Source organism: Anolis carolinensis, chromosome 5 (assembly GCF_035594765.1).
Source record: "Anolis carolinensis isolate JA03-04 chromosome 5, rAnoCar3.1.pri, whole genome shotgun sequence".
Taxonomy (NCBI): domain Eukaryota; kingdom Metazoa; phylum Chordata; class Lepidosauria; order Squamata; family Dactyloidae; genus Anolis; species Anolis carolinensis.
Window position 1 is genome coordinate 201,206,248 of NC_085845.1, and position 17,157 is coordinate 201,223,404.

The following is a 17,157-nucleotide window of genomic DNA, read 5'->3' on the forward strand; positions in this document are numbered from 1 at the left end:
TGTTGTTTGTCTGTTGGCATTGAATATTTGCCATATATGTGTTCATTGTAATCCACCCTGAGTCCCCTTCGGGGTGAGAAAGAAGGGCGGAATATAAATACTGTAAATAAATAAATAAATAAATTCATGGTTAGGACAAGTTGACAAAGTTATTATAGTATAACTCAGGCATGGCCAAACTTCGTCCCGCCAGGTGTTTGGGACTTCAACTCCCACAATTCCTAACAGCCGAAGTTTGCCCATGCCTGGTGTAGTTTAAGGGAAGGGGAAACAATCTCTTAAATGTAGAAAGCTTCAAAATTAGATTACAATCTGAATAACGTACACTTTGCTTGGTAACTGTAGGTTCCAAGCCTGCTTTCTTCAATCTCCCTTTCTTTGTCCCTTCAAGGTGTGTACAGAGGCGGCCTGGATGTCCTGGTGAGAGCGAGGCTGGCCCTTGGGGACGGAGTGACCATGCAGGTGACCGTCCGCAGCATCCTGGAGACCCCCGTGGATGTCATTCTGGCCTCCGTCGGCTAAGAACCACAACACCCCAATCTGGAACTACGCCACCGGGAAGGCACTCCACCATACCGCATGTTTTGAGGTTTTTTCTTTATCCTCCAGTCCCTTGACCCACGCAGTCGTTGGGAACGTGTCTTCTCTTCTGTGCCACTAAAGCTGGGACGATGTTCCCTTTTGCGTCCCGGCTCCACTTCATCATTCCTGTATAAACTCTTGTTTCTGTGCTGTCGTTACGGATCCAGGCGGCGGGAAGAGGAATTTTTTTTAAGAGCCAAACTTTTCACCAATGGATTTTTATTAGCAGAAAATAAAACAGGGCTCGGCCAGCATCAGTCCCTTCGTTCTGAGCACTTTGATTTGTACGACAGGAGCCTCCGGTGGCCTAGGAGATAAAAGCCTTGAGACTTGAAGGTTGGGTTGCTGACCTGAAGGCTGCCAGGTTCGAATCCCACCCGGGGAGAGCGCAGATGAGCTCCCTCTATCAGCTCCAGCTCCATGCGGGGACATGAGAGAAGCCTCCCACAAGGATGGTAAAAACATCAAAATATCAGGGCAATGTCCCCTGGGCAACGTCCTTGCAGACGGCCAATTCTCTCACTCCAGAAGCGACTTGCAATTTCTCAAGTCGCTCCTGACATGAAAAAGAAGAAGCGCTGAACCAAAGCAATATGCGAGGAAGCTGTTTCAGGAGCTGCTCCTGGAGCTTCTATTTGAAGGATTTCAACTGTAAATTAATTGTGATAGATAAATGCAATTAATTGTCATAGATCAAAGCAATTAATTGTCATAGATCAATGCAATTAATTGTCATAGATCAATGCAACTGATTGTCATAGATCAATGCAACTGATTGTCATAGATCAATGCAACTGATTGTCATAGATCAATGCAACTGATTGTCATAGATCAATGCAACTGATTGTCATAGATCAATGCAACTGATTGTCATAGATCAATGCAATTAATTGTGATAGATCAATGCAATTAATTGTCATAGATCAGACGGCCAATTCTCTCACTCCAGAAGCAACTCTGGTTGCTCCTGACACGAAAAAAAAAATTGTACGACATGTAATTGAATAGCTGCCTCAACAGTGCTGCTGTATTTCACATCCAGTTACAAGGGCACGAGTTGGCTTCTGACACCCGTAGCCTACACAATTTCCAACATTATATTGCCAAAAAACAGCTACTTTAGATGCCAGCATTGAATGGAAGATTTCGAGAATAAGAAAGGGGAGAAACCAGGTACTGTTACAGTGTTCCCTCACTTATTACAGGGGTTAGGTTCCAGGACCACCCGCAATAAGTGAAAATCCGCTGAGTCGGGACACTATATTTATTTGAATATTTATACATTATTTTAGTAGTTATACACTATTTTAAGTCTTTATCAACCAATCGTGTTGATAAATCACCTCCTTCTCCTCCTATTGCCGCTTGGGCTCCTTCTCTCTCCCTTTGGCTTCTCCTTCCTCCCTTCCTTAGACTGTAAATTGTAATTTTTTTGTGATTTATAATAATATTTTATAGTTTATTGAAAAACCGCAAAACAGCAAATCCGTGAAAAGTGAACCGCGAAGTAGTGAGGGAACACTGTACTACTTTTATCTCTGCCTTGCTCATGATGAATCCCCTTCTTTAGTCTTAAGGAGATCTAGTCAGGCAATTCTCTGCTTCCACTTACTGGGTTGCAATAACCTTGCCAAGATATACCTTAAAAAAGCAGAGCTCAGATGCCCTGTTAGGTCCCAAAGTTTTGCATTTCCCCTTTTATTATTATTGTGCTGCATACACTACCCACAATCCTGCTCTATTTGTTCTATATCAGGATTAATAATATGTTGTCGAAGGCTTTCATGGCCGGAATCACAGGGTTGTTGTGTGTGTTTCCGGGCTGTCTGGCCATGTTCCAGAAGTATTCTCTCCTGACATTTCGCCCACATCTATGGCAGGCATCCTCGGAGGTTGTGAGATGTGGGCGAAGCGTCAGGAGAGAATACTTCTGGAACATGGCCATACAGCCTGGACAACACACAACAAACCAGAACTAATAATAGCAATGGCAATGCTGGAGAGTCTGCCTTTTCATAACCATCTGGTGTTTCTGCCGAGCCAGTGAACTGGAAGATGGAATAATTAAAGTAAGTGGCACTTTTAAATAAGAAAACACGAAATACACAGGGTTGTTGTATGTTTTTTGGGCTGTCTGGCCATGTTCTAGAAGCAGTCTCTCCTGACGTTTCGCCCACATCCATGGCAGGCATCCTCAGAGGTTGTGCGGTATATGGAGAAACTAAGCAAGGAAGGTTTATATATATCTGTGGAAAGTCCAGGGTGAGAGAAGAACTCTCTGTCAGTTGGAGGCCGGTGTGAATGTTGTAGTTAAACGCCTTAGTTAGCATCGAATAGCTTCATCTCCTGGCTTCTTCCAGCCTGGGGGCATCCTTTGTTCAGAGTCGTTAGCTGCCCCCTGGTTCCCATGTCTGGAACTCCTCTGTTTTCTTATTTACTGTTCTGATTTTGGAGAATACTTCTAGAACATGGCCATACAGCCCGGAAAACATACAACAACCCTGTGATCCCGGCCATGAAAGCCTTCGACAACACAAAATACACATTTGAGGCTGCATTCCTTGCCACAGTTAATTCTACTAACGGTGCAGGAAGAAATGCCCAGTTTTCCAAGTTTTCCAAGTCCATGGCTACTTTCTATAGGCAAAGAGAGGAGGACAGCTTGCATGTGGCCCCGTGTGTATATTTCTTAGTAATTACTAGCTTTGCCCAGCCACGCGTTGCTGTGGCTTATGGGAATCCTTTGTTGGCCAGGTGGAATAGCAGTGAATAGCCTTGCAGTCTCAAAGCCTGACCGTTGGACCGTTCTGGAGTAGCTGGAGCTGTTTGTTGTATGAACGTAGAGGCATGGATGAGGGGTTGTGCTGCCAAGTTTAGTGTTTCTGGGATGTGTAGTTTTGTTGTTTTGTCCTAGGCCGAAATTTCATTACCCTTTTTTATATATATATATATATATATATATATATATATATATATATATATATATTTCCTAGTTGTGGAAACCACAGCTGCTTACCTAGCCTGTTGTAGGCAGGTTCCCCCATCTACACCAGAAAACAACTGCAGAGATGCTGCTCCAACCTGAAACCAAAGGTCTGTGTTTCTCCAGCCCTCTTTCACTGTCTTTCACCTAATGTTCATGCTATTAAAAATCTTCCAGTTAGACAAAAGGTGAGGTGGAAAACAGTTGGGCAGGTGCAAAAAGATGCTTCACCATCAAAGGTGTATCTGTACCTGAAGAAGATCTCCAGTCCCTTTTAGTACTAGCTTTAAATTTGGTGCTAGGACAGTCACACAACCTATTTGGACACATTTCTTCCCTGAGCATAACCTACTTCTAAGATTCCAGCTAGAGTTTATTTATGCCCCTGTCAAAATTATAAATATTCTTGTAAGTAAAAGAGATCTTCTGGTGTATATACATACACCGACACAAGACCACTAAAAACAATAGTATGAGTATATCAATTACAATGGTATGTGCTTGTGAAGGAGTCAAACAAATGCAGAGCACCTGTCGGATAACTTCATGTCCACTATACCATTGTATTTACACAACTTCTACCTGAGGGATATTTAATTTTGGAGAACTTGATGTCCATTGAATTCTGTGAAATTCATATTTTTCCACTTGAGGAAGGCTTTTGATAGTCAAAACTGGTCTGGGAATTGGAAATCCTCTACGTGGAAATCGTCCTCCAGGAAGTGGAAGCTCCACATATCAGTCCCAGTAAATAATTACAGTAGAGTCTCACTTACCCAAGACTTGCTTATCCAAGGTTCTGGTTTATCCAAGCCATTTTTGTAGTCAATGTTTTCAATATATCGTGATATTTTGGTGCTAAATTTGTAAATACAGTAATTACAACATAACATTACTGCGTATTGAACTACTTTTTCTGTCAAATTTGTTGTATAACATGATGTTTTGGTGCTTAATTTGTAAAATCATAACCTAATTTGATGTTTAATAGGCTTCTCCTTAATCCCTCCTTATTATCCAAGATATTTGCGTATCCAAGCTTCTGCCGGCCCATTTAGCTTGGATAAGTGAGACTCTACTGTATAAATTTTGAGATTTACTAACTTCCAAACTTCTCCTCACAAGAGAGTAAGGTCTCTGTGTCCTCAGAGAAGCCTCTTGTAAATCATATAGGGTTGCTTGACCGACTATAAATTTTGCTTGCTAGAAGGCTATTATTGTTATAAGACTTCGTGTATATAACAGATTTGTTTCACTGTACATGTCTTTTATTATTGGGTTACAAAACCATTGTAATTGATATACTATTGTTTTTAGTGGTCTTGTGTCATGGAACATCATTTTCTATTTAGTATATATGTACTCCCCAAGTATTTTATTAGGCTGATGAGATGTCTCCTTGCAGTTGAGATGAACTGGATCAACAACAAAAGTCCAGGAACCACATTGTAGCCCTTTCTCATGGAAAAGGCAGTGTTTTGGCATATTTTAGCATCCTGCACATTTGAAAGCAGAAAAGCCTGTTTTCAAAACAAGACATCCCTCATTTGTCTCACTGGCTTGTCTCCTGTGTGGACACAAAACATCTGCCTGCTCCTTAAGCCTGAACACAACACAATATCCATTGTTGTTCTCCGCTTGACGGCCAAGAACACAGATGCAGACCCTCACAGAACATCCTTAAAGACAAGATGTGCCTTGTGTTGCACTTTGTGTTCTGTGCAATTGAATTATGCCGGAATTAAAGAAGTGTCTCCTCTCCTGGACTTAAGGGTTGGCATCTCACCAGGTTCTTGAGATGCAAAAACAGACACAAAGTAGGTCTGGAATCCCTCAACTGGGGCGAGCTGGTTTCTTTCTCCCAGAAACAGCTTCCTTCTATGGAAAGGTTAAAGCAGTCCAAGCTTTGCCAGGGAAATTCAGGCATCTCTGAATATCTTCTCCTTCAAACTATCTATATATATAACTAGCTGTGCCTGGCCACGCGTTGCTGTGGCAAAGTGGTGGTGGTATTGGTTAAAAATTGTTGTGTCATTTTTATTTGACTTTATTTGCATTTTTTTATTAATTTTATTCTAAGTTATATTTTTATTTATTATATTTTATTATTTTCTTGTATTATTTTTAGTTAGTTTCTGTTATTATAGTATTTTATTGTATTAATTTTTAGTGTTTTTTATTATTTTTTATTGGGTTGCTAGGAGACCAAGTTGGAGGAGTTTAGCCTTCTAACTGGCAGCAATTGGATAAAAGCAATTATTCCTCTCTCTCTAATTAGGACTTTATTTTTCTTTTCTTTTTGTTGTATCAACCTAGAGGCGTGGATGATAGGTTGTGTTGTTAAATTTCGAGGTTGCGGGGCCTGTAGTTTTGTTGTTTTGTGGGTCGCCGTGATGCCATCACTCTTTTATATATATAGAAAGAGTGATGGCATCACGGCAGCAGACAAAACAACAAAAGTAAACACCCCAGAACCTCGAAAATTGACAGCACAACCCCTCATCCATGCCTCTAGGTTGATACAACAAAAAGAAAAGAAAAATAAAGTCCTAATTAGAGGTAGAGCAATAATTGTTTTTATCCAATTGCTGCCAGTTAGAAGGCTAAGCTTCACTCACTTGGTCTCCTAGCAACCCACTCAGCCCAGGGGACAGGCAGAGTTAGGCCTCACTTAGGCCTCTTCCACACTGCCTATAAAATACTCACTTGGTCTCCTAGCAATCCACTCAGCCCAGGGGACCCTTTACCTTAACTACCACCAATTCCTCAATACTTTATTTCCCATACCACCATACTTCGCCACAGCAACGCGTGGCCGGGCACAGCTAGTTGTCCAATAAAGATGTTTGCAGTTCAAGGACTTATTTTCTCCCAAGTCTCAGAACTATATATATTTAAAAATGGGTGCGACGAGACCAAATGGGAGCGAAATAACCAGCACTGAGGATACAAACCCACTAAGTTGAGGGAAGAAAAAAGACAGAACCATCTGTACATCTGTATTATAATGCAATATTAAGGGAAGTATGTATTAAAAAGGCAAACGAGAGCACACATTATTTGGCTCAGGCTCTCTCTCAGCACCATCCTCTCCATTTAGACAACGAAAAATCAGCTAAATATGTTTTAACGAGAAATGCCCGGCATGGGCCAACTTCGGCCCTCCCTCCAGGTGTTTTAGACTTCAACTCCCACAATTCCTAGCAGCCTACCGGCTGCTAGGAATTGTGGGAGTTGAAGTCCAAAACACCTGGAGGGAGGGCCGAAGTTGGCCCATGCCTCATATTGTAGCCCTATTCATCCAATGTAAAAAAACACCAAACAAAACCCCACCAAAAAACCAAACAAACCGCCCAAAATGTCTCTGGAAAATGGAATACTGTCTCAGAAAGAGTTGATGAAGTTCAAGTAAGCGTTCAAGAAGCCCTGGGGGTCCTCCAGCTGCGGATAGTGGCTGATGTGGTCGTCCAGGACGGAGACCGTGGACGTCGGAAGCAATTCTCTGCAAAGGAAGAAACACCAATCAGAAGTTTTCACAGCAACACAAGGAATGAGCACGGACTGAGAAACAAACTACAGAAGGAGCATCCCTGAACTAAAATTCTTCGGATGAGTCGGATAACCAAAACTACTGTACGAGGGTTGAATCAAAACTAATGCCTCCACCTTCGTTATTTCAATTTTGGTGGGAATATTTCAATAAATCAATCGCAGAAATAATCTTTAGAATGTGCTCCTTAACGACCACGATTCACTTTTCCATATCGTCACCAGACCATTGGATACATTTCTGCCAACGATGGACAAGTTTTCTGAAGCCGTCACGGAAGAAATCGACACTCGGTTTCTGCAACCGGCGTCTCACAGGACCCGTCGTGCACAGATCTTCCGATAGCCAAGCAAAGCAATCATGTGACCCACACGTTCTTGTGAAATGCTGATTATGCTTGAAATTTCATTCTGAGTGATACGAAGATCATCCTGAATCAATTTTGCTTGTGATACTCGGTGGTTGCTGTCACAGGACATCCAACTCTTCGTTTGTCATGCAAGTCAGATGTTCCCACTTCAACATCCTTAAACTTACTCACCCAACAATGCACAGGACTCACATCAACACCATCACCCTAAACAGCTTGCATTCTCTGATTAATCTCCTTTGGAGTGACACCTTCTGCTCTCAAGAATTCAGTGACTGCACGTGGCTTAAGTCGCATTGACCGACTGTCTGCATAGGGTTCCATACTTCACACTTTAACAACACAACTGTCCAATGCTAAGGCTTCCCCGTCTGCTCAGGGTTCCATACTTGGCGCTTTAACAACACAACCGTCCAATGCTAAGGCTTCCCCGTCTGCTCAGGGTTCCATACTTTGCACTTTAACAGCACAACCGTTCAATGCTAAGGCTTCCCCGTCTGCTCAGGGTTCAATACTTCGTGCTTTAACAACACAACCATTCAATGCTAAGGCTTCCCCGTCTGCGCAGGGTTCCATACTTCGTACTTTAACAACACAACCGTTCAATGCTAAGGCTTCCCCGTCTGCGCAGGGTTCCATACTTTGCACTTTAACAACACAACCGTTCAATGCTAAGGCTTCCCCGTCTGCTCAGGGTTCCATACTTTGTACTTTAACAACACAACCGTTCAATGCTAAGGCTTCCCCGTCTGCTCAGGGTTCCATACTTCACGCTTTAACAACACAACCGTTCAATGCTAAGGCTTCCCCGTCTGCGCATGGTTCCATACTTGGCGCTTTAACAACACAACCGTTCAATGCTAAGGCTTCCCCGTCTGCTATGTCCTTTGCTACCTGTTTTAAAAAAAGAAACCTACTTGTAGAGCCGTAGAAACTCTGGATGCGGATTCACAGGGTCCAGCGGTCCGTAGATCAGATGCACTGGAAGAGAAGAGAAAGAGCGAAGAAAGAGAGGAATTGGGAGGATCCTTTATGGCAGGCATGGGCAAACTTCGGCCCTCCGCGTGTTTTGGACTTCAACTCTCACCATTCCTAACAGCCGGTAGGCTGTTAGGAATGGTGAGAGTTGAAGTCCAAAACACCCGGAGGGCCGAAGTTTGCCCATGCCTGCTTTATGCTTCCAAAGCGATCCCCATCGACACCACCACAACTCACAGGGAACAGACGTGGATTTCAAGGCTCCGACCCAGCGGTCCCTGTGCTTCTTCCTTTGGTTGATGTACTGTAAAAGGCTGTAGAAAAACAAAGGCATTAAAATATGCTCAGAGTCTGAGATGGATCTGTTCTTCATGTTGGGATTTCCATTTTTCATAGTATCATAGAATAATAGAGTTGGAAGAAACCACGTGGGCCATCTAGTCCAACCCTCTGCCATGCAGGAAAAGAACAATCAAAGCAGCCCTGACAGATAGCCATCCAGCCTGTTTTAAAACTTTCGAGCTTCCACCACACTCTGAGGCAGAGAGTTCCACTGATGAACAGCTCTTCCAACAGCCAGGAAGTACTCTTTACAGTACTTTTGTCACGTGGAATTTATAGGATGGAGCACAATATAAATCATTATTTTAAGAACCTCACAATATGCAATAAACCAGCAGCCGTGATAGAATACAATATGGTATGGATCCCATATCTATTGGGGGAAAAATTTGCCAGACTTTGTGTGGCTGTGCAAAATCACACATAATAGCAAACCAGTTGAAATGAAGAACTTGTATTATTATTATTATTATTATTATTGACACAACAACATAGTCTGACACAGCAAACACGATAGATATGCTGGATTTTGCATCACAAAATCACAAGTCCAACACTTCCCAAGCGTTTAGGATTGTGTGATGTATTTTTGGATATTATTATTATTATTATTATTATTATTATTATTATTATTATTATTATTAATAATAATAGCTCCCTTGAGTCCCCCTCGGGGTAGAGAAAGGCAGGATATAAATATTGTAAATTATTATCATTATCATACACAGTATGACACAGCAAACGAGACATATATGCTGGATTTCGTATATGCTGGATCACAAAATCATAAGTTGAACACTTCCCAAGCGTTTAGGATTGTGTGATGTTGTTGTTGTTATGTTATTATTATTATTATTATTGACACAACGACATAGTATGACACAGTAAACAAGATAGATATGCTGGATTTCGTCTCACAAAATCACAAGTCGAACACTTCCCAAGCGCTTAGGATTGTGTCATGTTGTATTATTATTATTATTATTATTATTATTATTATTATTATTATTATTATTATTATTATAGCCCCCTTGAGTCCCTCTCAGGGTAGAGAAAGACAGGATATAAATACTATAAATTATTATCATCATACACAGTATGACACAGCAAACGAGATCTATATGCTGGATTTCGTATCACAAAATCACAAGTCAAACACTTCCCAAGCATTTACGACTGTGTGATGTATTATTATTATTATTATTATTATTATTATTATTATTATTATTATTATTACTTCTCTCCATAAGGAGACTCAAAGTGGCTAACACTAGAAGCATTACAATACAATTTAAAATATCCAAATGTTAAAACAGCATTAATCATTTGTCTTTCCTAGCTTCACTTTTTAAAAAGGCTGGTACCAGCACACAACTATGGAAGAGGAGAAAGCGCTATGGCTCAGCTGGAAGACTCTCTGTATTTTGGGACGGCATTAAGTAGATTTTGTTCAGTGCTCTCCCGGGGCTGGCTTTGCAGTGAATGAACCACTTCAGGTTATTCCAGGTAAAGGTAACAAGACCCAGGAGAGCTGCTTATTGGTTTCCTGAAACACAAAGGACGGGCCTGATGGGTGAAAGAGGAGAGCTCAGGTGTGCCGGATCTGTTTCCTTTGCTTTGAAACGTAAAGAACAGCCATCACAAGCTCAGATCTCTATCAGGCTCCAAACGTCTTCTCTGCACGCCAAGCATGGCATTCTAGGTTTCCTCAATGGCTTAAATAAATGGAGGGCAACGTCCCATTTCCTGCAATGTGGTATCTCCAGGTATTGAGGTTTCCAGACACAAGGCGGTCCCGGTCAGGGTTGGCTTGATGTGTCTTCCTCTTGGCAAGTTTCTCCCTTTCACCCTCCATTCGTGCCTCTTCGAATTCCACAGCACTGCTGGCCACAGCTGACCTCCAGTTAGAATGCTCAAGAGCCAGGGCTTCCCAGATCTCTGAGTCTATGCCACAGTTTTTCCGATTAGCTTTAAGTCCATCTTTCAATCTCTTTTCCTGATCAACCTTCCATTTTCCATTCTTGATTTGAAAATAACGTAATTGATGTGGGAGACGGTGAGCAGGCATTTGGACAACCACGCATTTAGTCCAGCGAAGATGATGGCGAAGGAGCATCGGTTTAATGCTGGTGGTCTTTGCTTCTTCTTTCTGGATGAATGGATTTTAATCTTGGACATTCTTAAAATTTTATATAGTGTGATTTTATTTTGTAATGGTATCTGTTTTATATGAATTGTTGTTTTGTAGATTGTTTTATATGAATTGTTTTTGTAAGGGTGAAAGTATAGCGGAACCAGCAGCGTCCAGTTAACACCATGTGCAAAGAACTCACACCAGGCAGAGGAATTGAAAGAACAAAGGAACTTTACTCTTGCTTGTTGAGTTGAAATATAAATGTCATAGACAGAACGCCAGTGAATAAAGCAAAACTCAGTTTATTGAGATTACAGAACTAAAAATGCCCATAGGAGACAAAAAACAGGGCAAACACTTGACTTCAGTGTGATAGGTAACAAAAAACAACTCAGATTGAGCTTAAACAACTCAAAGGGAAAAACCGGGTTAAACAGAAGTATAATCCGGATTAAATCAAAAGTGCTTACTTCAGCCTGACAAACAATGCAAACAAAGGAGGATCAACAGGAGTCAGAATGTAAACAACAGACTGGTAGCAGATTCCTCTCTGCTACTCAGAACAGCAGGAGAATAAACCAGGCTTGTTTATTCCTCCCTGCAGCGAAGGAAAACGTGGTCGTAGTCAGGATTCAATTTAAGGTTCAACAGCCAACGATATCCAGGTCCAGGCTCAGCAGTCAGGGAAACGGCAGTCAGCAGGGTCCCAATCCGGTCCAGAGGTCAATAGCCAAACGTAGTCGTCTAGGAATCCAAAGGTCTCACCGATAAGCAGCAGAAGGGATAATCCAGAATCGAAGTCAGTCAGTCCAGCGTCAATCCAGTGTGAGTAGGTATTGCCCGTCAAAAAGACGACGGAGGTCCAAGGTATCCAGCAACGAATCACAACCGTCTTCAGGAAGTTCCCCAACAAAAGCCCAAGCGTTCGTCCAGATTACCTTGCCCAACGCAATTAGACATTGATCCCAAACCCCAATTTATCCCAGTTCAAGCTCATCATCGCTGTCAGCTGCCATCCCAATTCCAGACGCCCCAAACTCATCATCCTCATCAGAGCTAAAGCACCTTTGACTACGCCCCACAGCATCCCCAGCTGTGGATCCCGCTCCATCCCTCCAGCCAGTCCATGGGTCTGATCCTGCAACCCGCCACTCACCTCCCATGCTTTCATTGCCTGTTTCCCCAACACCCAAATCCTCCCTCACACGAGTCCATTCCATGTCATCCTCCTCCGAGCTGGCCATCTCTTCCTCCAAACCCTCAGAAAAACCCTCAAATGAGTCCTCATCTGTCGGGTCTGTAAACAAATCCCGGAGCCGTTTTCGTTCACGCTCCTCGAAAGAGTCTGACTCTCGAGGAGTCTTATGCCCCCTTCTTCTATTATCGGAGCCCGAAGGCTCAACCATAACAATAAAACAGTTCTGTAATCGTACGATGTCCATGTAGTTGTATAAGATCAATAACTAATCAATCAGCATTCAATATATCCAGCATAGCATATTCAAACTGCTACTTGACCGTAGCTAGAGAGCCTGACTTTTTCTGTGCTCTCCCTGGAAGCCCAGATTCCCAACTGAAAAACCCAGCCATCTGCCAGCAAACCGATACATTGTTTGAGGCGTGGCTTGCCTCTGCAAAAGCTGAGCTCCTTTTTTAAAGAGATCTTTTGCAAACAACTTTGCAAGGATTTCTTTACACACACACACATAGCAATTTGGCGCAATAGTTTTTACATTGTTTTTAGGCATTAAATTTTTGCCTATTTATTGTAAGTCGCTTTGAGTCCCCTCGGAGAGAAAGGCAGGATAAAAGTGATGTAAATAAATAAATAAATAAATAAATAGAACCCTGACATTTGTCCTCGTGTCTTCTCAAGAGATTTGCAGGATTTTTCGGAGGCAATATGGATGGAATCGTTCCAGAAGTTGAGAGTGATATCTATAGACTGTCCACGTTTCGCAGGCGTAGAGCAGGGTTGGGAGGGGAATGGCTTTATAAGCAAGCACCTTGGTCTCTCTACGGATGTCCTGATCCTCCAAACACTCTGTATCATTAAAAAAAAATGCTGCACTCGCAGAGCTCAGGCGGTGTTGTGTTTCAGTGTCAATGTTAACTTTTGTGGAGAGGTGGCTGCCAAGGGAGTGGAAATGGTCAACATTTTCTAATGTTACACCATTAAGCTGTATTCCTGGCCTTGCAGAGGGATTGGCTGGTGCATCATGAAAGAGCTTTTGATTTTCTCGATGTTCAATGAGAGGGCAAGCTTTTTCTATGCATTGCAAAGGTGTTTAGAGTGGCTCGTAGGCCTTCCTTTGAATGAGAACAGACTACAATATCGTCAGCATATTGAAGTTCTATAACAGATGTTGTTGGGACCTTGGTTTTGGCTTTCAGTCTTCTCAAATTTGTGAACATCCTGTGGCTCCTCCATGATGACATGGCGGCAACAGTGTTGGACAGCAATGGCTCCCAAGGTGACCCATTTAAGGTGGAATCAGGTGCCAAACAGGGATATGTCATTGCCCTGACCTTATTCTCCATCTTCAATGAGATGATTGTTGATGGGAAGCTTCAAAATTGCAAGCTTTTTAACCCTAGCAGACTGAAAGCCAAAACCAAGTTCACAACACCATCTGTTATACAACTCCAATATGCTGATGATAATGTAATCTGTTCTTATTCAGAATAAGACTTACAAGCCACTCTTTCCTTACAAGGCTAGTAGTAACATAGCCATTGAGATCGCAAAGCATCTCCTTGTCTGTTATCTTAGCACCTGTGATTTGGTGGTCGTACCTGTCAATCACGAGGTTGCCATCATTTGTCCGAACTGCTGTCCACATGTCCCAGTATTCGGCGTCTGAAGGCTGAGTGTATGGACCAAAGACTGCCGAAAGCCTGGGAAGATTCCAAAGAGAGAGCAAGACATCACCATTCAGATCCCATAAGGCTAGGTCTACAGGAAGCCTTCTCTAAATTGGAAAGCCCACTTTTTCTCCCATGCCTTGTAGACACCAATTAAAGCAGGAGTGGGAAAAGTGTGGTCCAAGGGCCAAAGCAGGCATTGGCCAACTTGGGCCCTCCAGGTGTTTTGGACTTCAACTCCCACAATTCCTAACAGCCATGAGCAGAGTCAAGGCAAGAATTAAGCTTCTAAAATCAACGTTACTTCATCTGAAATCTTTCCCTGTTTCTCCCTGTTTAACCATGCTTACAGGCTAAGCAAGCATTCCTTTGACCTTGAGTTCCCACACATTTCCCAGCTATTCTCAGAGAACGCCTGGGACGATGAACTCTTAACCTTAACCTTGTATCTCTATCTATGGAAGACTCTTCTGACTCGCTGTCAGAGCCACCTGGGATTTGTTGATGTTCTAAATCAGGGGTCCCCAAACTAAGGCCCGGGGGCCAGATGCGGCCCTCCAAGGTCATTTACCTGGCCCCTGCCCTCAGTTTTATAATATAATATTTTTATATCAGTTTTAATAATATAATATATTGTAAATACATATAATATTGATAATAATCTTATGTTATACAATATAATACTAATAGTAATACCATATAATATTATTAATTATATGTTATACATTACATATTATATAATAGTATAGTGGTATAGTTCAATATAGTAATATATAATGCTAATATTGTGTTATGCTAATAATATAATATATTGTATGTACATGCAGCTGCTCTGAGTCCCCTTCGGGGTGAGAAGGGTGGGATATAAATGTAGTAAATAAATAATTAATTTTAGACTTGGGCTCGGCCAAAGTCTGACATGACTTGAAGGCACACAACAACAACAACAATCCTAATTAAACTTGGCTATCTCATTGGCCAGTAGCAGGCCCACACTTTCCATTGAAATCCTAATAGGTTTATGTTGGTTAAAATTGTTTTCATTTTTAAATATTGTATTGTTCTTTCGCCGTTGTTGTTGTTGCACTACAAATAAGATATGTGCAGTATGCATAGGAATTTGTTTGTATTTTTTTTCAAATGATAATTCGGCCCCTCAACAGTCTGAAAGATTGTGGACCGGCCCTCTGCTTAAAACGTTTGGGGACCCCTGTTCTAAATCCTGTGAAAGGTCACCCTTATCACTAACTTCAGCTTCCCTGCTGGCCTGCGGCCTTTCTAACAATTCAGAGCCATCAACATTTCCTTGGTCAACCTGCATAAACCCAAATCCCCCTTCATCATCAGACTGAACCACAACAGGTGTCTTTTTTTCCCCATTCTGGAATTTAGGGATGGAAATAAACAAACCCACCCTTTGGTAAAGAAGAAATAGTTTGACAGCCGGGTAATAATGGGTGCCAGAAAGCCACCGTCTTTGAGAATCTACAAAACAAAATAATAAGAGAAAATGACAAACTGATTCTGAAGCAGAGTTTGCAAAACACAATACAGACAGAGCTGGGTTTCTTTTGCTGTTCCCCAAATAAAGAGCATATATTTAGAAGTCCCCTCTGTTAGGACAATTTTGTCCTTAGGATTTGCAGTTCTGTGTTTTCATTTCCAACTTAGAGTGACCTTTTCACTGAGTTTTCTTGGCCATATTTGTATATAATTATTATTTATGTATTTATTTATTTTATTTACAGTATTTATATCCCACCCTTCTCACCCCTTATTATTATTTGAAACACAACAAGATGAGTCCACAGCAGACACTCTGCTGGCTGTTGTATTGGATCACACATTGGACACTTTCCAAGTTGTTGTTGTTATTGTTATTCCCCGTGGAAGAGAGTGTTCGATTTGCCCAAGGCCACACAATGCATTTCTATGGTCAACCCTGGTCTACGTTGCCTGTCGCTCAAACCACTTCATTGCTCTCTCATTACAATTTGTGCTTATGATAGGATATGAAGGAGCAAAGGCATTCACCTTCTGGATGAATCTTGGATGGTGAGTTTCTGGGAAAATACCTGGAAGATACAAAGAGAGACTTAATCGGGAGTTTCACTGAAACAGTTATTATTATTATTATTATTATTATTATTATTATTATTATTATTATTATTATTATGTTTATTTATATCTCACTTTTTCTCTCCACAAAGGAGGCTCAAAAAGGCTTATATGAAAAGCATTTTAATACAATTGTCAAATATACAAATATTAAAACAGAATTCAATATCACTAATATACATATAATATTAATAATATTATTTTGTAATACAATATAATACTAATAATACAATATATTAATATTATATATTATATATTACATGTAATATTACTAATAATATTACAATATATTGATTTAGTATGATATAGTAATTTATTTATTTTGTGTCAAAAGCATTGCAAAACAAATACATTTTAAAATGATAAAAAAAGGAAATCACAAGCAACTAAATAGTTTTGGACCAAAAGCGGGCAATAGCAACCGCATTGTCCGTAGCTTTAAACAACTCCTCCTCCGTACATGAGGCAGGACATTGTGGGCAAGCATACATATTTATTAATATAGTAATTTATTGCCAGTATTGTGCTATGCTAATAATATAATATTGTATGTAAATTTAATTTGTAAGCCACTCTGAGTCCCCTTCGGAGTGAGAAGGGCAGGATATAAATGTATTAAATAAATAAATAAATAAATATTTTTTTTTAAAATTCAGTTAAAAAACATAAAAACATATTCAAAACTAAAAACCATGTAGGGAATAGCAACCTTCTTCAAGCCTCCGCTAGTTATTTGTTGTGTATATAATTCAGATTGATTACTGTATTGTATATGTGTGTATTGGTTTGAAGTTTTCCTTAACTCTTTATTGTGGGAGGAGCTGCAGACCATGTGATCAGATCTGGGCTTGTTCAGGACTCAGACTCCATTTTTGAAACAGTATGCTTAGAGACTTCAGTAGAAACAGATGTATGCTTTTAGACATCAATAGGAACAGTATGTTTTCAGACGCCAGTAGAAGCAGAAGCCATTACACTTTCAATGTAGAGATTTCAATTGAAACAATACAGTTTAGAAGTTAGTTGAAACAGACTACAGAGAGAGAGATCCTTTGGACTATGGACTATTGATTCTAAGAAAGAGGCCCTGTGTTATCTACACTGAGAAACTACTTCAAATCCTATCTGTAACTGGACTGATAAGCAAAGTACCTGTATGCTGAATACATGAAGTTTGTGAGTAAACCATCTATGTTACTTTTAAAGAAATCTGCTTTTTTGTCTCTTGAGAGCAT

At 40.9% G+C, this 17,157-nt stretch overlaps 2 protein-coding genes across 3 annotated transcripts in view; one reads left to right on the plus strand and one right to left on the minus strand.

The window, feature by feature from the left end:
- Window positions 1–839, plus strand: part of copg2 (COPI coat complex subunit gamma 2) — a 34,343-nt gene extending 33,504 nt beyond the window's left edge. Inside the window, exon 24 of the mRNA XM_003228813.4 lies at window positions 392–839. Coding sequence (XP_003228861.2) covers window positions 392–522 — 131 coding nt within the window. The 3' untranslated portion in view covers window positions 523–839. The remainder of the gene's footprint in view (window positions 1–391) is intronic.
- Window positions 840–1,579: 740 nt separating this feature from the next.
- Window positions 1,580–17,157, minus strand: part of mest (mesoderm specific transcript) — a 30,687-nt gene continuing 15,109 nt past the window's right edge. For both annotated transcript variants that reach the window (XM_062983339.1, XM_062983340.1), the window contains exons 7-12: window positions 15,839–15,879; window positions 15,219–15,289; window positions 13,736–13,837; window positions 8,701–8,777; window positions 8,403–8,466; window positions 1,580–7,067 (exon numbers count right to left, since the gene is read on the minus strand). In XM_062983339.1, coding sequence (XP_062839409.1) covers window positions 6,950–7,067; window positions 8,403–8,466; window positions 8,701–8,777; window positions 13,736–13,837; window positions 15,219–15,289; window positions 15,839–15,879 — 473 coding nt within the window. In that variant the 3' untranslated portion in view covers window positions 1,580–6,949. The remainder of the gene's footprint in view (window positions 7,068–8,402; window positions 8,467–8,700; window positions 8,778–13,735; window positions 13,838–15,218; window positions 15,290–15,838; window positions 15,880–17,157) is intronic.